Consider the following 22577-nt stretch of genomic DNA (forward strand, 5'->3'; position numbering starts at 1 on the left):
CTTTACCTTTGTTCATTCTATTCCGTTTACCCTCTTCGAACCAAACGACCCTTAATTTTTTTATAATATTTCACTACCACCTAAAAATAAGTGGCCCCAAAAAATCTCTTTGCGCCGGTGACCCCACTCCCTCTCCTTTCCCCCCTTCCCACTCTCGGCGCCGGAAGTTGCTCAGGGAGAACGCAAGAAAACCTTCAATCTACCGGCGAGAAAGCATCAATTGTACCCTCCTCCCAATTACTCACCCTTTCCCACTTTCATGTTATCTGTTACTGACTCTTTTCATCATTATCAAACCCTCCTTTCTTTATAAAATTCCAACTCCAGCTAAATTACCCGTATTTCTTCATCTTCCTACCTTTGCACCACCTCCACCACAACTACAACACTACCTGGTTTCTATTTTCAACATCCATTACATCAATTTTATAATCATCACTTAATTTATCCACCAAAAATAATGCATCCTCCTCCCAATTACTTTTACTTTCCAAAATCATATCTTATGTAGGAACAAAGACTGATTTGAGGCCATTGTTTCCAGTAATTGGAGCAAGAGTAGGAGAGAAAATCGGCGGTGGAGTAATGATGGAATCAAGGCGATGGAAGAATTCCTCATTAAAACAGACTAGAATTCCGTCGAGGCATGAGCGGTGTGGGTGGGGGAAAGGGAGGGGGAGGGGTTGCCGACATCGAGGATCATTCGAGCGCCGACAATCGTCACAATTATTACTGAAATGAGAATTATTTTATTTATAACAATGAGAAAATGATTTCATTTCACTAATTTATTTGGACTAACTATTATTATCTCCTAAAATCCACTCATTTAAGCTCAAGTAGGAATATTAGTCCTATTAGGATTAGGAAAACTCATTATCAACATTAAAGCCCTTGAACCCATTCCCTTAAATCCCCCACAAAGCCCACAAACTCTTTCTCTCTGATTTCACGCCTCTTGCCTCCCCTGTTTTCACGAACATCAACCAGAAAAAATATAATAAAAAATTCCTTCGACTGCTCAACTGCCTAAATCACCGTTGCTCTGTCGGAAACACCGTCGCCTGCTGCCACCGTCGCCTAGCCGGACGTTAGTTCTTTTTAACTTTTTTTTTCTTTCTTTTCAATACACTTCTCTTTATTAGTTTCAAAGATTTAAACTTTCTATGATTTAATCATGTTTATTAGAGTGTGATTATGTATATTAGTATATAGATGGTAAAAGATTGCAAATTTACTAGTTTATGTGCAATTGATTTTCAGATTTATGTATTTAAGACCTTGGTTTTTCATGGTTTAGGGCTTAAAACGTGATTAATTGAGATTTAATTAGTTACTTTATAGTTATGTAGCCGTGTAATTCTAATTGGATTTCCTAGTAATATTGTGAATTTGTAGTCTCTATAGCAAATTTTAGTATTTTTTCTTTTTCTTGTGCAAATACTATAACAATTTTGTTTCCTCAAAAAAAAAAAAAAAAAAAAAAAAACTATAGCAATTTTGTAGTTTTAACCTTTAGACTCTCTCCTCGAATTTACCTTCCACTAATCTCACTACCTCTGTATTTTATTGCTTTCTCAAATTTCTGGTAAAATTCAGCGCATAGAGAAATGAACCAAGTATTTAAAACGGGGCGGAGTATTAGGTAATTTAGTATGACATTTTTGATTCGAATGGCTCCTGACCTATGCGGATCAATATTTGAACCCAACCGCCACTTAATTAAACAAACCAAATGTTGCTATTCTAAATACTTGGAATTTTTTATATCTCGCAGATAATATTCCAAAGTTTTAGTTAACAAGTGATGGAGGTAGTATAACTCAACACTATATCTTAGCCTTGGACATTCCAGTTTTCATGGCATTTTATTTTATGTCTGATATTTGATATCTTCTCAGGTGCTTATTGGAAAAGCCGAAGCGGTAAGGACTTTTAAGTGGTTCATGGCCACTGAAAAAGATAGCTTTGGGCCCTTATGTAAGGACTTATTGCTTGATATATTTAGTAGACTTTCTGGGTGGGATCTAATCAAGTGCAAATGTGTTTCAAAAGAATGGTACCGAATCATCACCTATGTTTGTGTTCCTCAATTGTCAGCCAACACTCCTATTTCTGGAGTTTATTATCGTGTTTCTCGGGTCTCTGGAGAGTTGCTATGGGTTTTTTTTCATCATCGTCTTGAGAACTTAAAGACAAGCTCCTTCATCATGTGGCCTATTGTGGCTCTAGTCACTACATAGACTGTGATCTTTTGAAGTCGTTTTCCGATCCCTCTCCTGATCAAACTCGTTTACCTTGGAAACGGCCGGATCCCTCTCTTAAGAATGTCCCTGGCATGTCATATTCAAGTATTTTTCCATTTAAACACAGTGGACCTGATTTATTGGACTGTTGTAATGGCTTGCTTTTGTTTGTCCAGCGTCCCAAACCCCAATTCTATGTGTGTAACCCAACAATTAGACAGTGTGTCCCTGTTCCTCTTCCTCCACCTTCTGTCCATCTTTCTTCCCTTTATGCCTCACTAGCTTTTGATCCTTGTGAATCCATACACTACCGAGTTATTGTTTTATCCATTACTACTCAGCCGCAATGTTTGCATATTTTTTATTCCCAGTCTGGAGCATGGATGACACATGAGGTGCATATAGAGCTACCCTCTTCAGGGAAGTGTTTTCAGTTAATCAGACACTCTGTATACTTGAAGGGCATATTGTATAGGTTATCCTTGTTGAATAAAGTTATATTTTTTGACCTTAATCGGCTGACAATCCGTGTTATTAACAACCCATGTAAGACACCTCCACCTCAACCAGGATGCATTGCGGTTTCAAATGGACTTCTCTCCTATGTCAAGCGAGAAAAGGACTATGTGTGTGTGTGGTTGCTTGACGACCCCAATGAACCCAATGAATGGAGTTTGAAGTATAAACTCTGCTTCGATAACCTTCTGGATTGTGTGTTGGAAAAGAAAATGGGTGGTATTCTTGTTTGGTTACACCCCTGTGGATTTCATCCAACAGAGGACATATTATTTATGAGCTCTGCAAGTTCAATCTTGGCGTATCATATTGGAATCGGCCGTATTCAAGAAGTGCGGAGCTTTAGCTTTCTTGGTGAAGTCTCTGGTGGATACTTCTTTCCTGTCTTTATGCACAGAAACACCTTTGTCACATTAAAGAACTGGTGCAGGGGGACGACTACTGAAATCAATGTGAGTACTGATCTGATCAATTATGTAGTTTCTTGCCATATACTTGTTATGTTTTTGTGCTGGTTTTGTATGTCTTCATTGTGCTGGTAGTACTGTTTCTGTCAGTTGTCACAATGCTGAAGTTGTACTTGCACTTCATTTTTATAGTTATCATTGTTTTGTGTTTTAAGGTATTCTACACTTCTACTATTGTATCAGATATTCAGAACGTGAGGACAGTGGAATAGTAATCTTAGTATATGAGTGGAATAAATCGTGTATTATTACAATATAAAATGACAATCTCTTTTTGTTTTCTTCTGAAAATTAATCCATATACTTGTAATAATACACGATTAATTTTTGTGGGATTAGGGCTTTGTCGTTGAATGTGTTTTAACTTCTAAAGTGTCCTTGTTGGAGAAAATTTGGAGTTCTAGTATGCATAGTGACTATTGGAACTTGTGCTTCATCTAAGCCTACCCTCCCCACTTGTATCTTATACTTCCTCCGCTGCATATCACTTGCAACACTTCGACCAAAAAGCTCTGACATTTTTGGTCAAAATATTGCAAGTAATATGGAGCAAAGGAAGTATAGTGTATGTTTTAGGGCTTTCAGCTCATCTTCTTTTCTCATGGACAGAATTATGAAGAGGTGCATGACAATTGGTGTTACGTAGAGCAATGATTATTCAGTGCATGAAGCGTACGAGTTTGTCTTAATTTATTTGTCTGATAATAAAATGAGTCGCTTTGGGATGACTTATATAGCCCTGAGTCCCTGACCTTTGGATTCACCAAGAATGCTGCAGAGTGACAATAAAGCTGGAATGGAATGTACACTACAAATATAAGGGTGGGCTGTCTGAATAAATCCCCTTTCTGATTTATTTACCATGTAGCAGCATCTAATAAAACGATTGTTTAGTTTGCGTCTATTCTAATGTTATAGCCTAAAATTCTCAGTGCGGTATTGGTATTGTTTGAACTTGTTTGTCATTGAATTATAACTAGATTTCGTGCCCGCACGATGCCGGGGTTTGAATTTATGAAATTAGTATAGTGATTAGTATTATGAAGGTATAAAGGAGGCTACATGGTTGCGAGGTCTTGTCATGGATCTTGGTGTCTCACTGATAACTTGCTATTTGATACGATTTTAGGGTGTTTTGAACCTAGTTTACTTGATATAAATTGCGTTTTGGTTCATTTTTACTCTATTATTATGCAATTTTTGTGTATCCTATGCTTCACGGGTTGTTGGTGTTTTTGTTGAGATTCTAGGTTCAAAAGAACGACCAAATGGAGCCCATGGATACAAAGCCGAGGTTAGAAGCAAGAAGATGGATGAAAGAAGCCAAGGAAAGGAGCATTATAGAAGAAAAGATGAAAAAAGGGGTTTAGAAGACCCTGCACGGCTGTGCCAGACCTTGCACGTCCGTGCAGGAGGTTCCAGAAAGCTTCAGCAAGCTGCCAAGGCCTGCACGGCCGTGCTTAATCTGGCACGTCCGTGCAGAAGAGGGTGCACGACCGTGCCAGACTTTGCACGTCCGTGCAGAAGTGCTCCAGAAACTCAGAACATTCTGCCAAGGCCTGCATGGACGTGCCAAATTAAGCACGTCCGTGCAGATGTAGCTGCACGTCCGTGCCAATATCTGCACGTCCGTGCGGAACTGCTCGATTCTTAGCAGTACGTTCTGCCTCAATTCTGCCCCCTCTGCACGTCCGTGCCAAACTTGGCACGGCCGTGCTTAGCCTTGCACGTCCGTGCCAAATCTGGCACGTCCGTGCAGACCTGCAGTCGAACTCCTTCCTTGTTTTCTCCGTCCTTTTTATTTGGGGGTCATATAAATCCCCCTTTAGAGCTCATTTGTAAAAAAAAAGAGGGGGGAGGCAGTTTTTCAGAGCTTTTCTCTTAGTTTGTAGTCTTAGAACATTAAATTCTCAAATCATTAGTTAGTTCTTAATTATTAGCTTGGAATTATTCAAATTCAATCATTGTAGAAGACAAAATCCACCATTGTTGCTCACCTTGAAGCTTCATAGTAACCATTTCTTACTCATCTTTTCTACTTCTCTTTACTTTGTTGTTAATTATTTGCTAGTTCTTGCATGTTTTGGATTGTTAATTAGCTTAATCCTTAGTTTGAATTTGTTCATGAATTGCTTGAAATCTTTAATTGCTTTAACCCCCATGGATTGTGAGTAGTCTAAATTCTAGGGTTTAGGCAAAACCCTCAATGTAGTCACTAATTACTTGTTGCATGTGCTAATTTGGTTGTTGTGGGATGTTAATTAGTTGAGCTTAAGTGGTTTAATTGCTTAGTTCTTGTATATGGCCATTGCTAGAACTATTTATCCAAGCTTTCTCAACGAAGGATCGAGAGATGAACTTGAGTTAGCTCCCTTATGCTTGATTGACCCGAAATGCCATGAGAATAGGGATTACCGGTCAAGGGAATGTTTATGTCATCGTGATTATGCTTTAACACTTGTTTTATGCTATGTAACCACGAGAGTAGGTCGTATTCATGATTCAAGTAATCCCTCTAGCTTGAGAGAGTAGTTGGGTGCTTTAGATGACTTCCCCTAATTTATCCCATTAATTTACCTTGATTGTTGCATGCTAATTGTGATTTGTGATGAAGTTGAGTGGTATAACCCAAGCCCTAGATTCCTCTTAATATTGTTAACCTCCTCTTAGCTTAGTTGAATTGTGTTAGAAGAAGTTACTAAAAACCAACCCAATTTAGAATTCGTTTAGCTTATTTAAACAGTAGTACTCGGTGGTTGATTCAACGCCTCTCTTGGGTTCGACCCTTTCTTACCCTTACTATTGTTAGTGAGACCAAGATAGGAATTATTATCTTTGGTAGGCTCGACGACGGCCTATCACTCACAAGGAGTTACTAAGGTGTTTTCTGATAGCCAAAGTGCTATCTTTCTCACCAAGAATGATGCTTATCACAACAAGACCAAGCATATCTCAGTCAAAATTCACTATGTCAGAAATACAATTGCAGAAGGAGAAATTGCTGTGAAGAAGATTCACACTTCTGAAAATCTTGCAGACATGCTCACAAAGCCACTTCCTACCACTAAGTTCAAACATTGTCTGGACTTAGTGGGTTTCCATTCTATCTAAGGCCTTCGGGGCCCATACGACGAGCCCATGAAATTTGGTCCAAGGTGGAGATTGTTAGATGTGGCCCAAAATTTCATATGGACCAAGTTTTAAAGAAGCCCAATACAATTCTTCTTGCTTCTAGAGTATGTCAAATATTCTACAATTATGTTGATTATTCTAGAAAAATGGTCAACTCTCTAGAAGCAATATTATCATGCAAGCAAATCTAGAAAATTCTTCATACATCTTGAGGCATCCATTTCCACCAACCTAACCAACTTTAAATAGTTGGAGTTTGGCTCATATTGAGGCATCCAACCAATATACATTCAACCTCCATACAAATTAACCCACTCACAAAATTACTCATCCATTTACACTAGTCTTCCTAGTCAATCTCCTCCTTGTAATTTATTCCACTATTTTCTTTTCTTTTATTTTGAGGGTTTAATTGTAAGAGTTGTATCTCAATACCCTATTTATTGGGGTAACTTTGTACTCTCATTTTATTATAGTGGAATTTTTTGGTGCTCGTCGTCGTGGGTTTTTTACCTCTATTTAGAGGGTTTTTTCCACGTTAAATACCGTGTCTCCTTTTATTGCTTATCTTACATTTTACCTTTAATTTCTCGTTCTATTTTACATTTCCGCTGCGTGCTCATACCCTAACAATTATTGTGTGCAAATATTGAATTGTTGAATGCAAAAGTGTATTAATGTTCTGCTTAGCTGAATTGCATTTCGTAAATAGTTAAGGTGTGGTTTTTTAGCTGAATTGCATTAAAAAGTGTATTAATGCAAAAGTGTATTAATGTTCAACTATTTACTCACTGGTTCACCTGAAGATTTTATTTGAGGATGGAATGTGTGGTTAGTGTGAGTACTCACTGGTTTACTTGTAATTTTCAAACATTAACTAAGACTGCATAAGAAGTTGTAGTAGCACATTAGCAGATCCATTGGTCCATTTTTCCTGAACGAAAGTCAGGTTTTATACATTGAGTTGCACAAGCCTATTGAACGAAAGTCAGGTTTTTTTTTGGGTCTTTCAATTTTTGTGATAAAAATTATATTCATCATTTTCAATAGATAACCAGAAGTGAAGAATGAAAATGCTGCTTTGGTAATCTCTTCTTTGGAAAAATGACCTGCATAAAGAGTAAGTGTGGCAATCTGAAAACTTGGGCATGATATCAAACCGGTCACCCACCTCAGGATCTTGGTGTAAATCACACTCCATGTGATTGAAAGAAACCTAGGATTTGAACAATTCTTCATGATTGTTGGAAAAGGCTTTAGTTATGTTGTCTTGATGGGTAATCTAGTTGTTTTCCTCATTTTGGATACCCTTGATTTTATTTATCCCTTTCCTTGTTTTTACACGTTTGAAGAAGTTGCTCGTGCATCAATCTATCCCATATTGAGTTTTGCTCTATGTTTCCAGTAAAAATGCATATCTTCAAAATTATTTAAGGTGATTCCACTCTTTTTCTTGTACTGAATACACCAATCTCTACAACCTAGGATAGCAGCTTGTATCTTTCTTTGGACTTCATGCATGCTCAAGCCATTCACTTGCTTATTCCATTCTATGTTATTGGCTTCTTCCATATTCAGACATCATGCTTCAAGTTTATAAGGCCTTCTTTTCTTGCGGAGTGAATGACTAGAGTGCAAAACTATGCGAGCATGATCTGAGATATGATTTTATATGAAAGATTAGGAAATTTACATTGGATTTTTATATCTTATTGTCATATAATCAATGCAGAGAAGTCAAGGCAATGGCTGCAATGTCTCACCCTAATATCGTCCGCTACTACTCAGCTTGGGTTGAGAGGGAGATAGCTGGTAAATTTTTTGAAGCTGGAGAGGAAAAGGGGTCATATGAGGAACTTAAATGCATAGCTGGTCCAATTCTGTACATTCAACAAGAGCTATGCTCAAGGTAAATCATTTTTTGAAAAATGAATTTGGTTGTATTCGTGTGGGTTGATGGCTTGATGGGCTGATGGCACTTAGCTTTGTCTGTTTTGAAGTCTGTTTTGTTAATTGTTTCACGTGATATATGTTACAATCCGAATGTCCGATACGTCATTTTAGGATACCAAGACACCGTCTTAACTTTGGATTTGGATACAAATACGACAATAAAATTTTTAACAAGTTTTGTTTTAAAATATATTGCTCGTATTAGATTGTATGATGTATTGATGTAGTACTTACTAGGCTTGTACAAAACTATCCGAAAATCCGATAATCCGATCCGCAACCGATCCGAATTTTTGGATATCTGATCCGAGTTTTCATTTCGGATCGGATATCCGATCCGAAAAAGCGGATATCGGATGCGGATTTGGATATTAATTTTCAGAATTTCGGATATCCGATATCCGAAAGATATCCGAAATATAAAGCCTAAAATAATATAATTTTTAAATTGTTCATATAAAACTAACCCTGTATTATTAACTTATTGTAATATTCTTAATATATTTGATGATAATATTAATTGCAAAAGGACTACTATTTTTGTTAAAATATTTTGTACAACATAGCGATAAAAAAAACGGTAAAATTAGTGAAATTTAGAAAGTAATCATAACAATTTTACTTAATATTGGATAATGGATATCCGAAGCATCCGATCCGAAAATTTTGGATATCCGAATATCAGATATCCGAATTTTTCAAATCGGATTTGGATATCAATTATTGATATCCGAGTCTTCGGATATCCGATCCGAAATGTGATTTCGGATCGGATATCTGATCCGTGAACAGGCCTAGTACTTACTAACTTTTTTTGCAGCTCTCTAAGTGACTTGCTAATTAATGGGAGTTTAGAGGATAAGAAATCATATGATATCTTTGGAGATATTATTTTTGGATCATATTCATCAAAAGGGTGTGAGGCATGGGGATTTATCTCCAAGTAACATTTTTTTTGACAGAGATGGAAAAGCTAAGATTGGAGATTTTGGCCTAGCTTCTTTGGCTGAATCGGGGATTTTCGGAGAATATAGCCCAAGGGCTATTGGTGCCTATTGTGCACCCGAAGTCAGTGAAGGCAATTACAGTCTTTCTTCAGATATATATAGTTTAGGAATTATTCTATTAGAGATGCTTAGAGACTTTAAGACAGACATGGAAAAGGCTCAAGAACTTCAACATTTCAAAGATCATTCTGAGCTACTTTCTCCCTGGCATGTTGACAAGAAGGAGGAGAAGATGGGATTTATTTGTTTGCTGACTAATTCTGATCCATCTCTTAGACCTTCTCAGGAGCTATAATCTCATCTTTTGAGACTTTGAGGGGAGGAATTAAAACTACGTAGTATAAGTATATAATTTCTTTTTTGTTAGAGGAATAAACTTACTGTATTGAGATACTGTTGTAATAACTTCTTTTATATACTTGATTTTTAGTGTGTATAAAGACCAAATGAATATTTTCATCTATCTAGTTGCTGAACAGGGTTTAATCTCATCCTCATTTAAGTGTTTAATTTCCCCTACAAATAAACAATTCAAAGTTTCCAGAGTAACATTTCCTATATAATATTAATATGTTAGATTTAAAAAGCAGCAAAATCAGTAGAAAAAGAGCTCCGTTTCCTATTATGGGGCTGCTGATAATGATATCATCCACAATTCCATCAAAATCTTTTACAAGGGTACTGTGTGAAGGTGCATAAGTTAGAAAAGGCCCCGAGAGTTTGAGAAATTCCGCCCCCTAAATAAACATAATTCAGGAGCTGCAATCTAACTGTTTCTTCGTCGAGACTCTTCTATTCCTCTTTCTTACTAGATGCAGAGTCGCTGTCATCTTTAGATGACGTATCCTCGGCCAACTTTGACTCGTCGAATTCCATCAACTGCACATACGCGAAGCAGAAAAATCAGAGAAAGCAGGAAGTGAAGCAGATAAAAAAATTGAGCACTCAGAATTAATACACGAGTCTCACAATAGTCATAAATCTTGTCAATAATAGGAAGAAAAAAAGAAGAAAAAAAAAGAGCTCCAAATGCCAAAAATCTGGCATTATCATATGAGCAAGAAAATGATTCCCCCGACTTTCATATTCAAAGAAGCAAACTTGGAGCGATTAAAAGGCCCCCAAGAAGCATTTTTCCAAGGAAGAACTTACTTTTTTAGCCAATTCACTTCTTCAATCATATCTTCTCCCCCCCACCCCCCCTGTTTTTACTGGCATTTTGCATCAAAACAATGAGCAACCTACTTTATTCGGACACTCCATTTCACCAAAGGTACCTAAGTCAGATATTCAAAATCTCGATATGCTGTGGAATGTGGTAGCAAACTTGGAGCGATTAAAAGGCCCCCAAGAAGCATTTTTCCAAGGAAGAACTTACTTTTTTAGCCAATTCACTTCTTCAATCATATCTTCTCCCCCCCACCCCCCCTGTTTTTACTGGCATTTTGCATCAAAACAATGAGCAACCTACTTTATTCGGACACTCCATTTCACCAAAGGTACCTAAGTCAGATATTCAAAATCTCGATATGCTGTGGAATGTGGTAGCCCCCCCCCCCCTCTTTTTTTTCCCCTTAAATTTGGCCAGTGTGAAAAGTCCTCTTACAATTAACAACACACAACGTCAACACTCTTAACAGCATTTTAGCCTGTTTTATCTGTAACTATTACTGCTAGGGAAGAAGTCACAAACCGGTTTAATATCACCATTCCACGTCACGTGTACAGCCAAAAATCCAATGACGGCTGGTACAATGTAAAGAAGTGCAGGCTGAAAGGAAAATTAAGATTATTAGAAAACTTAATGTAACCTGGCTAATTCTGCTTTATAATACACAAGAAAGATTGGAAAAATTAAGTCCACAAGGAACCAATAGGAAGGTAAGTAAACAGTTGCGATGGCAAGGAAGAAGAAAGATGCACCTGTGCAGCTTGAAACCAATTCATCACAACAATTGTAAGGATCATGCCAGCTGCATACCCGACAAAAGCACTCTTGAAGTATTGGCTTTCTTTCCCTCTCGAAACATCAAATCGTAATGCCAGCGCCACAAAGATGCCTAAAGAAGTCACAAACCAAAATCAAATCATTAATTATAGGGAAACGCCTTTGTTCATATTACACTACAAAATGTCATTTTCTAAAAATGTGCAGGAACTCATGAAACCACGCAAAAACCCAACACCCCCCCCCCCCCCACAGCCCAAAGGAATATGCATCCATAGTAAAAATGCCTTTCCACATCCAGTCTCCAGTAGTAGGAAACTAGGAAAACTTCAAATATGGTCAGATAACCCATTTAACAGCAAAACACAAAACACAAGGGAGCATAAAGTGATCAGTCTCCCAGCAACAGCCTCCATATGAAAGCAGTATAGTCATGCAAACTTCATCACAGCAATAAATAAGAAAGCAAGGTTTATTGGTCAGATTAGGAGAAAGGACAGCTGAGAAAAGGAATGAAGAAAGAAAGTGCAGGGTCCATGGCTGTATGGTACTAATAAACTACACCACACAAATACCGACTACGCAGACCTAAAATACCCTCTATTAGTGCCTAGCTTTCCTGGGCCAAAGTCAGATCTCAAGCAAACTACAGAGATTAAAAGATGCCAGCCCACAAGTTAATCTTCACAGCTACACAAACTCCACATATATTCCACAATGCCACCTACATTAATTGTAAAATCGAACCCTATACTTTGCAGACTAAGTCGCTAACACAGACTTTGCAAGAAACAGGAAACATTAATAATTACAAATCACTAAAAGAATCTAAACAATAAATTTTCCTACTCTCACCAGGGATAACAATATCTCCTAGTCCCAACATGGAATATGGTCTCGCTGCATCTGCTGTGGGAAACAAAAGCTGCAAAGTAAATGAACCATTAACAACAATAGAGAAAGCATACATCATGTAATTCAAAGCAATACACAAATTAAGGCACTGGCTAAGAACTTACCTTGATAGGTGCATCAAAGGACTTGGCTACACTAACCATAACTGGAGTAAAGAACACCCAGAAGATATCATATAGAAAAAGTCCACCCTGTAGATTACCAATAGTTATAAAAAAATGTAAGCTGAAGAAAGGATGAAATTTACAAAAGCCAGAACAGATGCCAACGTTCAAAAAACCACAAATCAATAAAAACTATCCACTCCAATGAAAACCATGCACACAAAGACTATTCTTTAAACATTAAAAGTAGAACTTGTTACAAAGAGTAATTTGAAGGATCTAAAGAGAAGAAGAAACTCTTGAACGAATTCAGGAAACATTAAGAACATGCAATTTACAAAAGCACATACAATATGAGAAGCACAGCATGGTCATTATCATATTGGTGTACTTACTAATATCATAATCATCTTTGGGAGTTCAGGCAAAAGATGTTTAAAAGAACAAAAGACAAAAGTGCTGCCTCCAATTCTACACTAAGTTATATTTCTTCCTGCTGCACTTGTTATTCTCTCGTCAATTACTTTCCCTACATTCCTATCCAAGACTGAAATCAATTTTTTGTAGTATGATCATGATGTTCAGACCTTCTATATGTTACATAAAGAATTTTCCAAGTCTCAAGTAAATCATTGAAAAATAGGCCAGGAGTCCCAATAACTAGCAATCAGCTACCTTAATTTATTGATGTCTATAAAGACAAGCAAATAAAATGTTTTATATGCACAATATTGTGCAAGGCAGGCAAGAATTTGGACAGACAGGTTCAAAAACAAATAACTAACAAAGTCACTCAAGGTATAGGATGACTTTAATCACAAGTACACAAATTCATTGACACCTGCTAAGCATATAGAGAAGCCCAGAGAAAATCAAGCAATACTTGAGCATTTACAAACTCAACATATTCTTGGTCAGAAGTAACATGTTGGCCAAGTACAGAAAGCCAAAAATTTAACAGTTACCAAGAGAATGGCACCAGTCTTGAAAGAGCCAAGTGAAAGCATTTCGATTCCCTGAATGTTAAGGGGGGGAAATAGTTAAAATCTACAAAAGGAAAGGGCTAACTAATAATAAGGGACTGAGTGGGCAAAATCAATAAAGTTAACACTCTAATGAGCCTAACAGTCAAACCTGAATGCAGAATGCCAGGCCCAAGATATTGTTGGCAAGCCAATGCTTCTTTGCAGCATACCAGACACAAAAGAAGAATCCAGGAATTGCAGCAACTACTTGAGACTTTGTGAACTCAATCTCCAAAGCTGTGGGGCCAAACAAAAAGCATCATTGTAAATACTACAACCAACCACACATGAAAACCTCATTTTAGGTAAGGTTAACCAATAATCTACTTCATCAAGCAATACAGCAGTATGTGAGGACACAAACACACAGAGGGAGATAATTTGACATTTGAAAAAAGAGCACACAAAATGGCTGTGCAGGAACGGGGACGTATTGTTAAAATCCAATATAGTGGAAATAGAAATCTTACAACATAAATGAACTACGGCGAGAACTTTTCCCATTTCCTTGGAGTAACTCATAACAATTCTTAGTCATTCGACACATTATTGAGGGTCATCCAAATATAAGACACATATTAGTAGGAAATATAAATAATAAAATAGATTAAATATACTCCTAGCTATATGGAAGAAGAAATAAATATTAACTCAAACCAGCACCCACCAAAAACTGTTCATCATGTCCTTTTTTTTCTTCCAAGCAAAACCATAACAAAAATTGAAGCGATACCCAGATACGGAGTAAAAAAAATTCGTATAAAATTATAAGCCTCGTCCATAATACCACAGTGGCAGATTAAAGAAACAATCACATAACAATAATTAAAAACCAGCAGCAAACCAAAGAAATAATAATGATAATGTCAAAAGCTTCAAAAGGACTAAAGGGCAAGTAACATACAGCGGAAGTAAGGGAAGCGCCAGACAATAACATTTTCATTCCAGTGCTTTGGAAGGAAACGCTTTATTGCAGGTAACAATGTTGCACTGTAAAGGACAACAACACATAACAGAGCAAAAATAAGTTTAAACTAAGGGATAACCATCGACAATACATTTGGAAGATATTGTAGCAATAGGGTACACCATATGGTGAATACTTACGAAAAAGCTAATATTCCAAGAAGAAAGAAATAGCAAGTTAGCACGGCATTGACCAAGTCCTTTGAAAAGAATTTGAAAAGTAAAAACAGAGATAACAGCATGGCACTCCCAACCAATGGAAATCTCATAGCATGTTCATTGGACATAGTCTCCTGTATTACACAGACAATCATATAAACAAATAAGCAACTTATAAGGTAATAGCCGCCTCCACTATCTGCATGTAGAAAACATTCATTGTATAGCAGCATTGCATATAATTCAGTACTTACAGTTGGTGGTGTGTCCTTGACTGACCGGTAACAGCCAACAAATACAGCAAGACAAGCTGTTAATACCACGTTTACATTTGGATTCACCTTCACAACAAGTGGTGCCAAAGATAAGCCTGAAAGACCAGCAAACCCATTGAATCATACAATTTTCTATTTCCTCTAGTAAAAAAAAGGGTGTTAAAACACAAATCAGAGCATCAAGGAATTGCAAAAGAGTAACTAGATACTAATTACAAAATAATATGAACTCAAATCTCAAGAGCATCCCTTTCAATCGCACCAACCCCCGTCATGCTACCACAATCACATCTAATATCAACACCAACTAAAAACCAACTTGCTCGAATATAACCATGACAGTTACAAGAAAAAGTCAGTCATAAGCTCTACACAATTAGCCTACTAAACAATTCAGCAACCTGGCATAGCAATCTGCTACTAATACCATACTATTTCAGCAACATTTTTATGTAAAAGCATGGAGGAGTAAGTTTATCCCACCCTGCCCTAGTCCACGCCCCCGCCCCACGAACCAATATTGTATGCTCACCAACCCCGAGGCCAGTTTCATTTATAATTTAACTATCAATTCAGAGTGCTAACTACAGTATCCAGCCTTCTTTTATCCTAAAATTGTCATATATCAACATCATATGCATGCCATCCAACATACCAATTTCAATTAAAAACTTATCAAATGTCACTAATCAAGCCATTTCATATTCATGACCAAATTAAGTCAAGATAAAAAATAAATAAAAAGATACTAACTTTATTATACATTTAAAAAATTAAGCATGAACAATAACTCAAATTATATCATAACAATCACAGAAACAAAATCACAAACCTGCAAGGGCCAGATTCGCTAAACGTTCAAGGTTCTTCATTACTCCTCCAAAATTCAACACTTAATTCAGCTTAAATTTCCCAAATTCAACGACCAAAATCCCGCAATTCAAAATTACTTCCTATTCTACAAAATTACACCTGCAAATCAAACAATCGAAACCAATCAACACCCAATTAAATAAAAAAAATTACCCAATTTTTAACCAAAAATCCAGACAAAGAAATACCTTTGGAGAAGTAATTAGATCTGATAATTAATTTTCCCAACCTATCTCTTCCCCAAATCAAATCAAAATCGCGGATCGAAGAACTTGAGAGAGACAAAAAAGGGGGAAGAGGAGAGAGAAAATTAGAAAAATTGAAGAACTAATTAAGATGATGTGTTTTATAATTTTCCAGATTGCTAAATTGAGATCAAATCTAAAAAATAAAGTTTGGAAATTAAATTAGGGTTTTAACTAATTGGGGGAATTTTTTTTTTTTATGTAATTTAACCGTTAGTTTTGGGGTGATAAATTTGATAGAAGACATGTAGTTTCACTTAAATTGGGTGACAGACGAATCAGTGTTGAAGAGGTTATGACGTGGCGGTTTTTTATTGGCTGTGAAATGTTTGGTTTGAGGTTTTGTCTGTAAGGTTAGATTATTTTGTAGCGGGTAAAATATGTTGGAAAATCTTTATTCCACGTCAGTAATTTACGTGTTGATGAAGTGGCGAGACCAATCAAAGAATGCCATGTCAGATTTTAAAAATATCTCACTAGTTTTTGGATTTGTTTTTTTAAGAGAGAAAATTAGGGCAAAACGACATTGTGATGTTAGAATTTAGAAGTGTTGAAGGTTGACTTTGTTAATACTAACCATTACAATTAAGAGAGTATTTCACTTAAAAAGCTCGTTTTTCATAAACTTATTCCATTAAATAAGCTCTTTCTATTAGTTTATTCAGCATTTTATATAGTGAAATTACACTTATATTCTGATTTAATCAAAACCCCACAATTGATCATTTTGCAAACTTAACAAACTATAAGCAATCAATTGTTTACCGAATACTTTTATATAATTAGTTAGCTAAATTAGTTAATACGACCATCTAGTCAAAATCAATTGACACCATCATATTCAACTTTCAACTTTTCACCAAACACGACATTAGTCTTACACCTTAATATTATATTGATGAATTGAAAATATTTTTATCGAGCTAAACTTATTTTTACTAAAATTTGTTTTACTAACCTTAAATTTAATGATTAAAACTTATTCAACGGATTCTTTGTTATATTTGTTCACTAGAGTTATTTTTTTTACGAAACTAAACTTATTTTTACTTATTATTACTCTCTTTGTCCCTATTTTATTTTAGTTTTTCCTGATTTTACTATTCATGGTCTTCAAGACGCAATATCTCCATTTCCATATGCGTAAAGGAAATATAAAATTGGTTTTAATAAAACATACAATTAGACAAATTCAATAACATCTCACATGACTGCATCATTTATTGTAGATTAATGATAATTTATAGTCAAAGAATTCAAAATTCGACCCAAAATTTAGTAATTGGGCAAAATCATTGGGATAAATGGAGTAATTGAATACGGTGAAGTGAACAAGGTCGAAGTATTAATTTCCATTTGCCATTTTATTGCATTGAATGAATTCTTCATTTGGTAACACAGGTGAACCGTGAACATATACTATGATTTGTTTATCCATATTGACGAAATTTGACTAAAGCAGTTGATTTTTTTCCCCCTCTTAAGCATAAATAATGAGATACATGTTCGACATTTCAAGTGGACCTACTCACCTCTTAATTACTTCGTATTAAAAGTGTTCAAAATACCATTATAAAAAAAAAAAATCGTGCATGTTGTCTATACAAAATTCGAACATACAACCTTAATTTTGTACAAGTAGTCATGAATTCCAGGTAAAATACAAGTATTGAGTACTACTCCGTACATACTAGCAATCATTTTTCATGTAATAACCAAAAGTGTCCAAACCCAAGCTAACTAACTTAACTGATGAGATTCAAATTTCGACTAAACTACACTCGACCCGACTAGACCGAACCGAACTGAACCGAACCAAACCTTTCAACACGTTTAGATTACTCCTACAGTCCTACTGATGTTTTTTTGTTTTCTGGGAAATATCATTCACTCCTCCATAACCTCTCCAATTTCCTTCTATGTCGCGCTTCACAGGCAGCTTGGCGGTTCAACGCCTAATCTTTCACCAAACAACTCTTCGATTTCACAAATCTCTCTACTCAAATTCATCCCCAATTTCTCAGCAACCCATTTCACCAAATTCAGTACCATCTTCTCTAACGGTCGACAAAATCCTGTTGAATTTGAAGCTTGGTAAGTCCACTCACTTTCATAACTATCGCACATTAACCCCTTTTGATATTGCTCAAATTCTGTATCAATGTCGTGAAAATCTGCATCTGGGTTTGAAGTTTATTGATTCTTTCTTGTTTAATTGCCCTAATTTTCGACATTCCACGCTTTCTTTGTGTGTTATGGTTCATATGTTGGTTAGGGGTAGGAGGGCATCAGATGCTCAAGCTTTGATTCTTAGAATGGTTAGAAAAAGTGGGGTTTCGAGGGTAGAAATTGTTGATTCTTTAATGGGGAGTTATGATCAATGCGGTTCGAATTCGGGTGTTTTTGATTTGTTGGTTAGGACTTTTGTGCAAGCCAAGAGGTTGAGGGAGGCTGCTGAGGTGTTCAAATTGTTGATTAGTCGAGGGGTTTTAGTGTCGATTAATGCTTGTAATAGTCTTCTTGGTGGGTTAGTGAAGGTTGGGTGGGTTGATTTAGCATGGGAGATATACCGAGAAAATGTTAAATATGGAGCTCAGTTGAATGTTTATACATTGAATATAATGATCAATGCTTTGTGTAAGGATGGTAAGATGGGGAATGTGAATTCCTATTTACTAGAAATGGAGGCCAAGGGGGTGTTTCCTGATAATGTTACTTATAACACTTTGATTAATGCATATTGTAGGGATGGGAATGTCGAAAAGGCTATTGAAATGATGAATTCGATGTCGAGTAAGGGCTTGAGAGCTGGGGTGATTACCTACAATTCAATATTAAAAGGGTTATGTACAATGGGAGGGTATAGTAGGGCTAGGCAGATGTTGAGTAATATGAGGCAAACGGGATTGTGTCCTGATACTAATAGTTACAATGCATTGTTGATTGAGTGTAGCAAGAAAGATAATGTTGTGGATGGGGAACAATTATTTGATGAAATGATACACCATGGTGTGGTTCCTGATGTAATTAGTTATACGTCACTTATTAGTTTGTTTTCGAAAAAAGGGCAACTTGATCAAGCCTTGATTTATTTTAAAGAGATGAAGGACAAGGGGCTGGCTCCAGACAGTGTTTTATACACCATTCTTATTGGTGGGTTTTGTAAATCAGGTGTTATGTCTGAGGCGTTAAGGATGCGTAGTGAGATGCTTGAAAGTGGTTGTCTTATGGATGTGGTGACATACAACACCATTCTGAATGGCTTGTGTAAAGAAGATATGCTTGGTGAGGCTGATCAATTATTTGATGAGATGTTGCAAAGGGGTATATCCCCTGATTTTTACACATATACAACACTTATTCATGGTTATTGTAAGGCTAGGGACATGGACAAAGCAGTGGTATTGTTTGAAACTATGATTCAGAGGAACCTTAAACCAGATATTGTAACGTATAACATCTTGATGGATGGTTTTTGTAAGCAGGGTTTCATGGAAAAAGCTAATGAAAAATGGGCTGACATGGTTCATCGAGGAATTTACCCTAATCACATTTCCTATAGTATTTTCATTAATGGATTTTGTAGTGTGGGGCGTCTTAATATGGCATTTAAGCTTTGGGATGAGATGGTTAAAAAAGGTATTGAGCCAACTATTGTGACCTGTAATACCATCATTAAAGGCTATTGCATATCTGGAGATGTAGCTGAGGCAGAAAAGTTCCTGGCTAAGATGACAGCAAAGAGCATTCTTCCTGATAATTTTACTTACAACACTCTTATACAAGGATATATCAAAGAAGAGATGATGGACAGAGCTTTTGTCTTGTTTAATCAAATGGAGTATCAGGGGATATTACCTGATGTCATATCATATAATGTGATATTAGATGGTTTTTGTAGACAATCTAGAATGGAAGAGGCAAACTTGATATACAAGAAGATGATAGAAAGAGATGTAAATCCAGACAGATCTACTTATACAATGTTGATTAATGGTTATGTTAGTCAGGATAACCTGAAAGAGGCCTTCAGGGTCCATGATGAAATGCTTCGAAGGGGCTTTGTGCCAGATGATAAATTCTGATGCACTTGTCAGGGAATTGAATAAGTTGGACAGATCACAGATCATCACCTCTCTGGTTTGGCTGTATGGAATGCAAATGAAACCTGATAATACTTTTATAAGGTAGCTTGATTATATCTTTTTTTGGCCTGCAATAGTGTTCCTGCTTTGATTGCAAGTTACAACACTCCATTTTTTGGATAAGTTGTCTTCCAGCTCTTAATGTTGCTATATTTTTCACTCATGCATTGTGGTGAACTTACACACCGTTTGTGTTTGCTTGTTTCCACTTTCCAGGATCAATTTGCGAAACTGCACTTAGGAATTGCAGGTTGCTAAACTACTAGGAACTTCTTGTTCTAAGTTATAAAGTCTGGAAAAGAGGTATATGATTTGCTGCTTGTCTTATGCTGCTAGTATTTCTGACTTTTTGCATTATAGAGTTATAACATATGCACTATTTTCGTGTTGAACTGTTGTTTGTACTGTTTGTACCATCAGTTTGATATTTTCCTTTACTGTTTCTATAGGTATGTCACAAGGGCTAATTGCTATGAAGGTGAATCTCAGGTTCATGCCTCTGTGAGCAAGTATGAAGTATTCTGCAGTTTTTATATATTTATGGTACTTCCTTCTTAACTAATTCCTACGTAGAGAGATATGGCATGAATGTTAAAGAGAGGAGAGAGAAAGGTATAAACATATAATAGAATACTTAATCCAATATGTTAATACTTAATCTCGTTTACCCAATATGCTAATACTATCCCGGTATCCCTCAATGCCAGGTATTAACATAATGGGTCAACGAGGGTGTGCATGCCTGGTGGCACGTATACCAGCTGATCCATAGCTATTTGGTCTGTTTTTACTGCTGATTGGAAAAAATCTAGTCTTTTTCGCAGGCTTGGGATCTTATATTGTTATTGACTGTCCATCTATGTTCAAATTTCAGGGGTTAATAATGGAAGTCGTGTGGTTGGCAATTTTTTTGTAAAATTTCTATTTATGACTCGGCCTCCATCCAATTCACAAGCGTCAGCTAACGAATAGCATGTCTAGTTTTTTACGTGCATTGCAAAGCAAGTTGAGAAGTTTACTCCATTATTTCAAATGGTGAGTACTTTATAAGTATCAAATTATATTTATAGCCAAGTAGGTTGTTTCTTTTGGCCTTGGTCTAAATTTTCAGCAGATTTTGGACCTATTCATTATTTGATTATTCACGTTGATGTAATACAAACTCTAATCTTAGTTACTGACTAATTGTGACTATGATGCTTCATCCTATACATTCTCAACATGCATTTGATTGTCGTTTGCCCGTTCATCTAAACAAAAAGTCTTGTACTTATCCTACTAAACAAGTTTTCTGATGTGACTTTGATTAGGTCATGACTCATGAGCTGCTTATAATCTGCTCCCTTTATTTTCCATATCATGTCATCAAACTAATCATAAAGCTGTTTCATTTTTCATAATTTTGACCGCCGATTTTCAATTTATTGTGAAGTTAGTTGGAAATTGGTTAAACTAATTCTGCAGAAACACTGATGCAGTTTTCGTTACTTTAGGCAGAAACACAGACTATATTACTCATTTTGCTCTAGATTTCGATTTACAACTTCTTGTGAAATCTGGAATCCTCCTAAGTCTTATGTAATCTTGACCCTTTGCATTGCAACCTGCAGGCGGATGATATTCGAGACCTCAAGTTGGGTTGTGATTTCCCTTAAGGTGACAAACAAAATTATGCCGGCTAAGATTGCTTTCTTAATCTTTGTCCCCAAATTTAACATATTTCAGAGTCTAGCGTTGTAGCGCATTGCACATGTACTATTGTATATAGTTTTGTATTTGATACTCCTTTCGCCTGGAATTAATTGTGATGATAGTTTAGACTATTACACGATTTTACTTGAAGACTCGACATAATATTAAATTGCTCCTACAGTTTCCTACTCGTACTATATTAGGACATTTTCGAACATTGTAAAATAGTGCATGTGACTATTAAGGTATTATTCTATTGCATATTTGTGTCTAAACCGAGTGGGATGATGTAAATCTAAAACTATCACACATTCATACTAGTTGCCAATACTATCCGCCAATAAACTTTATAGGAATTTTTTTCCCTTTTATTTTCTTCTTATAAAATTAATTTATACCTCATTTTTGGCGTGTCTTAAATCTCTAAATCTTTGTTAATTGAACATTTACGAATAAAATGTCAATTGAGTGTGAGGTTGGGGGTGTTGTTTGATGGATTCTCCTAACCGTTATGTGAAATTTTGACTCTAATAATTGTGTTTTTGTTTCGCACACAATTAATACTTTTCTATTATATCACAAACGTACATTTTAGTACGTTTATATATTATTATAATAAATATTAATATGTTTATTATTTTATAGTCGTAATTGTTTTGTTTAAAACTCCGTGGTATTTACGAGAGTTTACTTATTCTTGTAGATTTATGAAATCCATTTAATTTAAATATATAAATAATAATTAGACATCATGATGATATTATAATGATGATAATGTTAGAAATGGCTTTGTTGGTTTGGATTATACTCAAAGTAGGTGGTATGCATACGCTATGCTCACCCACTAATCTAACACTTTCTTTTTTTTTATACGTATTTTCATTACATCACTTGTAAGTCGCATGAAAG

General features: G+C 36.0%; 3 protein-coding genes across 9 annotated transcripts; 2 read left to right on the plus strand and 1 right to left on the minus strand.

The window, feature by feature from the left end:
• The first annotated feature begins 17 nt into the window (after positions 1-17).
• On the plus strand, positions 18-9743 carry LOC110700963 (probable serine/threonine-protein kinase WNK7). 5 transcript variants are annotated; one of them, XR_002507309.1, is made up of 3 exons: positions 19-3214; positions 8094-8270; positions 9135-9743. XR_002507309.1 is itself a non-coding variant. In XM_021878527.1 (3 exons), the coding sequence occupies exons 2-3, from the start codon at positions 8107-8109 to the stop codon at positions 9614-9616; spliced, it is 504 nt and encodes a 167-aa protein (XP_021734219.1). In that variant the 5' UTR covers positions 158-3214; positions 8094-8106; the 3' UTR covers positions 9617-9743. The 5 variants fall into 5 exon arrangements, 4 of the variants coding, with proteins under 4 accessions (XP_021734216.1, XP_021734218.1, XP_021734219.1 ...); XM_021878527.1 differs by having other exon boundaries at positions 158-3214; positions 9277-9743; XM_021878524.1 differs by lacking the exons at positions 8094-8270; positions 9135-9743 and having other exon boundaries at positions 18-1090; positions 1902-3829.
• Positions 9744-9844: 101 nt separating this feature from the next.
• Positions 9845-16034, minus strand: LOC110700962 (signal peptide peptidase-like). Its single transcript, XM_021878522.1, has 12 exons — positions 15775-16034; positions 15546-15685; positions 14693-14808; positions 14421-14572; positions 14218-14303; positions 13423-13550; positions 13254-13304; positions 12289-12375; positions 12125-12194; positions 11245-11381; positions 11015-11092; positions 9845-10200 (listed from the first exon to the last, which is right to left on the minus strand). Exons 2-12 carry the CDS (start codon positions 15583-15585, stop codon positions 10114-10116), a joined length of 1032 nt encoding a protein of 343 aa, XP_021734214.1. The 5' UTR covers positions 15586-15685; positions 15775-16034; the 3' UTR covers positions 9845-10113.
• Positions 16035-17345: 1311 nt separating this feature from the next.
• LOC110700964 (pentatricopeptide repeat-containing protein At5g01110-like) lies at positions 17346-21929 on the plus strand. Of its 3 annotated transcripts, none has more exons than XM_021878528.1 (5): positions 17346-20018; positions 20193-20279; positions 20426-20519; positions 20851-21011; positions 21587-21929. In XM_021878528.1, the coding sequence occupies exon 1, from the start codon at positions 17751-17753 to the stop codon at positions 19914-19916; it is 2166 nt and encodes a 721-aa protein (XP_021734220.1). In that variant the 5' UTR covers positions 17346-17750; the 3' UTR covers positions 19917-20018; positions 20193-20279; positions 20426-20519; positions 20851-21011; positions 21587-21929. The 3 variants fall into 3 exon arrangements, 2 of the variants coding, with proteins under 2 accessions (XP_021734220.1, XP_021734221.1); XM_021878529.1 differs by having other exon boundaries at positions 20426-20485; XR_002507310.1 differs by having other exon boundaries at positions 17839-17925.
• Positions 21930-22577: the final 648 nt, after the last annotated feature.

This window comes from Chenopodium quinoa, unplaced genomic scaffold (genome assembly GCF_001683475.1).
Source record: "Chenopodium quinoa cultivar QQ74 unplaced genomic scaffold, ASM168347v1, whole genome shotgun sequence".
NCBI classification, from domain to species: domain Eukaryota; kingdom Viridiplantae; phylum Streptophyta; class Magnoliopsida; order Caryophyllales; family Amaranthaceae; genus Chenopodium; species Chenopodium quinoa.

What these genes read in the sequence shown, in the direction of transcription:
- LOC110700963 (XM_021878524.1), top strand. Translation starts at nt 2,339, where the DNA reads ATGTCATATTCAAGTATTTTTCCATTTAAACACAGTGGACCTGATTTA.
- LOC110700962 (XM_021878522.1), bottom strand. Translation starts at nt 15,585, where the DNA reads ATGAAGAACCTTGAACGTTTAGCGAATCTGGCCCTTGCAG. An exon ending in GCGCTTCCCTTACTTCCGCT is followed by an intron (nt 13,551 to 14,217) that starts GTATGTTACTTG and finishes TTGGCCCCACAG; the next exon opens with CTTTGGAGATTGAGTTCACA. An exon ending in CCTTTGATGCACCTATCAAG is followed by an intron (nt 12,195 to 12,288) that starts GTAAGTTCTTAG and finishes TTTACTTTGCAG; the next exon opens with CTTTTGTTTCCCACAGCAGA.
- LOC110700964 (XM_021878528.1), top strand. Translation starts at nt 17,751, where the DNA reads ATGTCGCGCTTCACAGGCAGCTTGGCGGTTCAACGCCTAATCTTTCAC.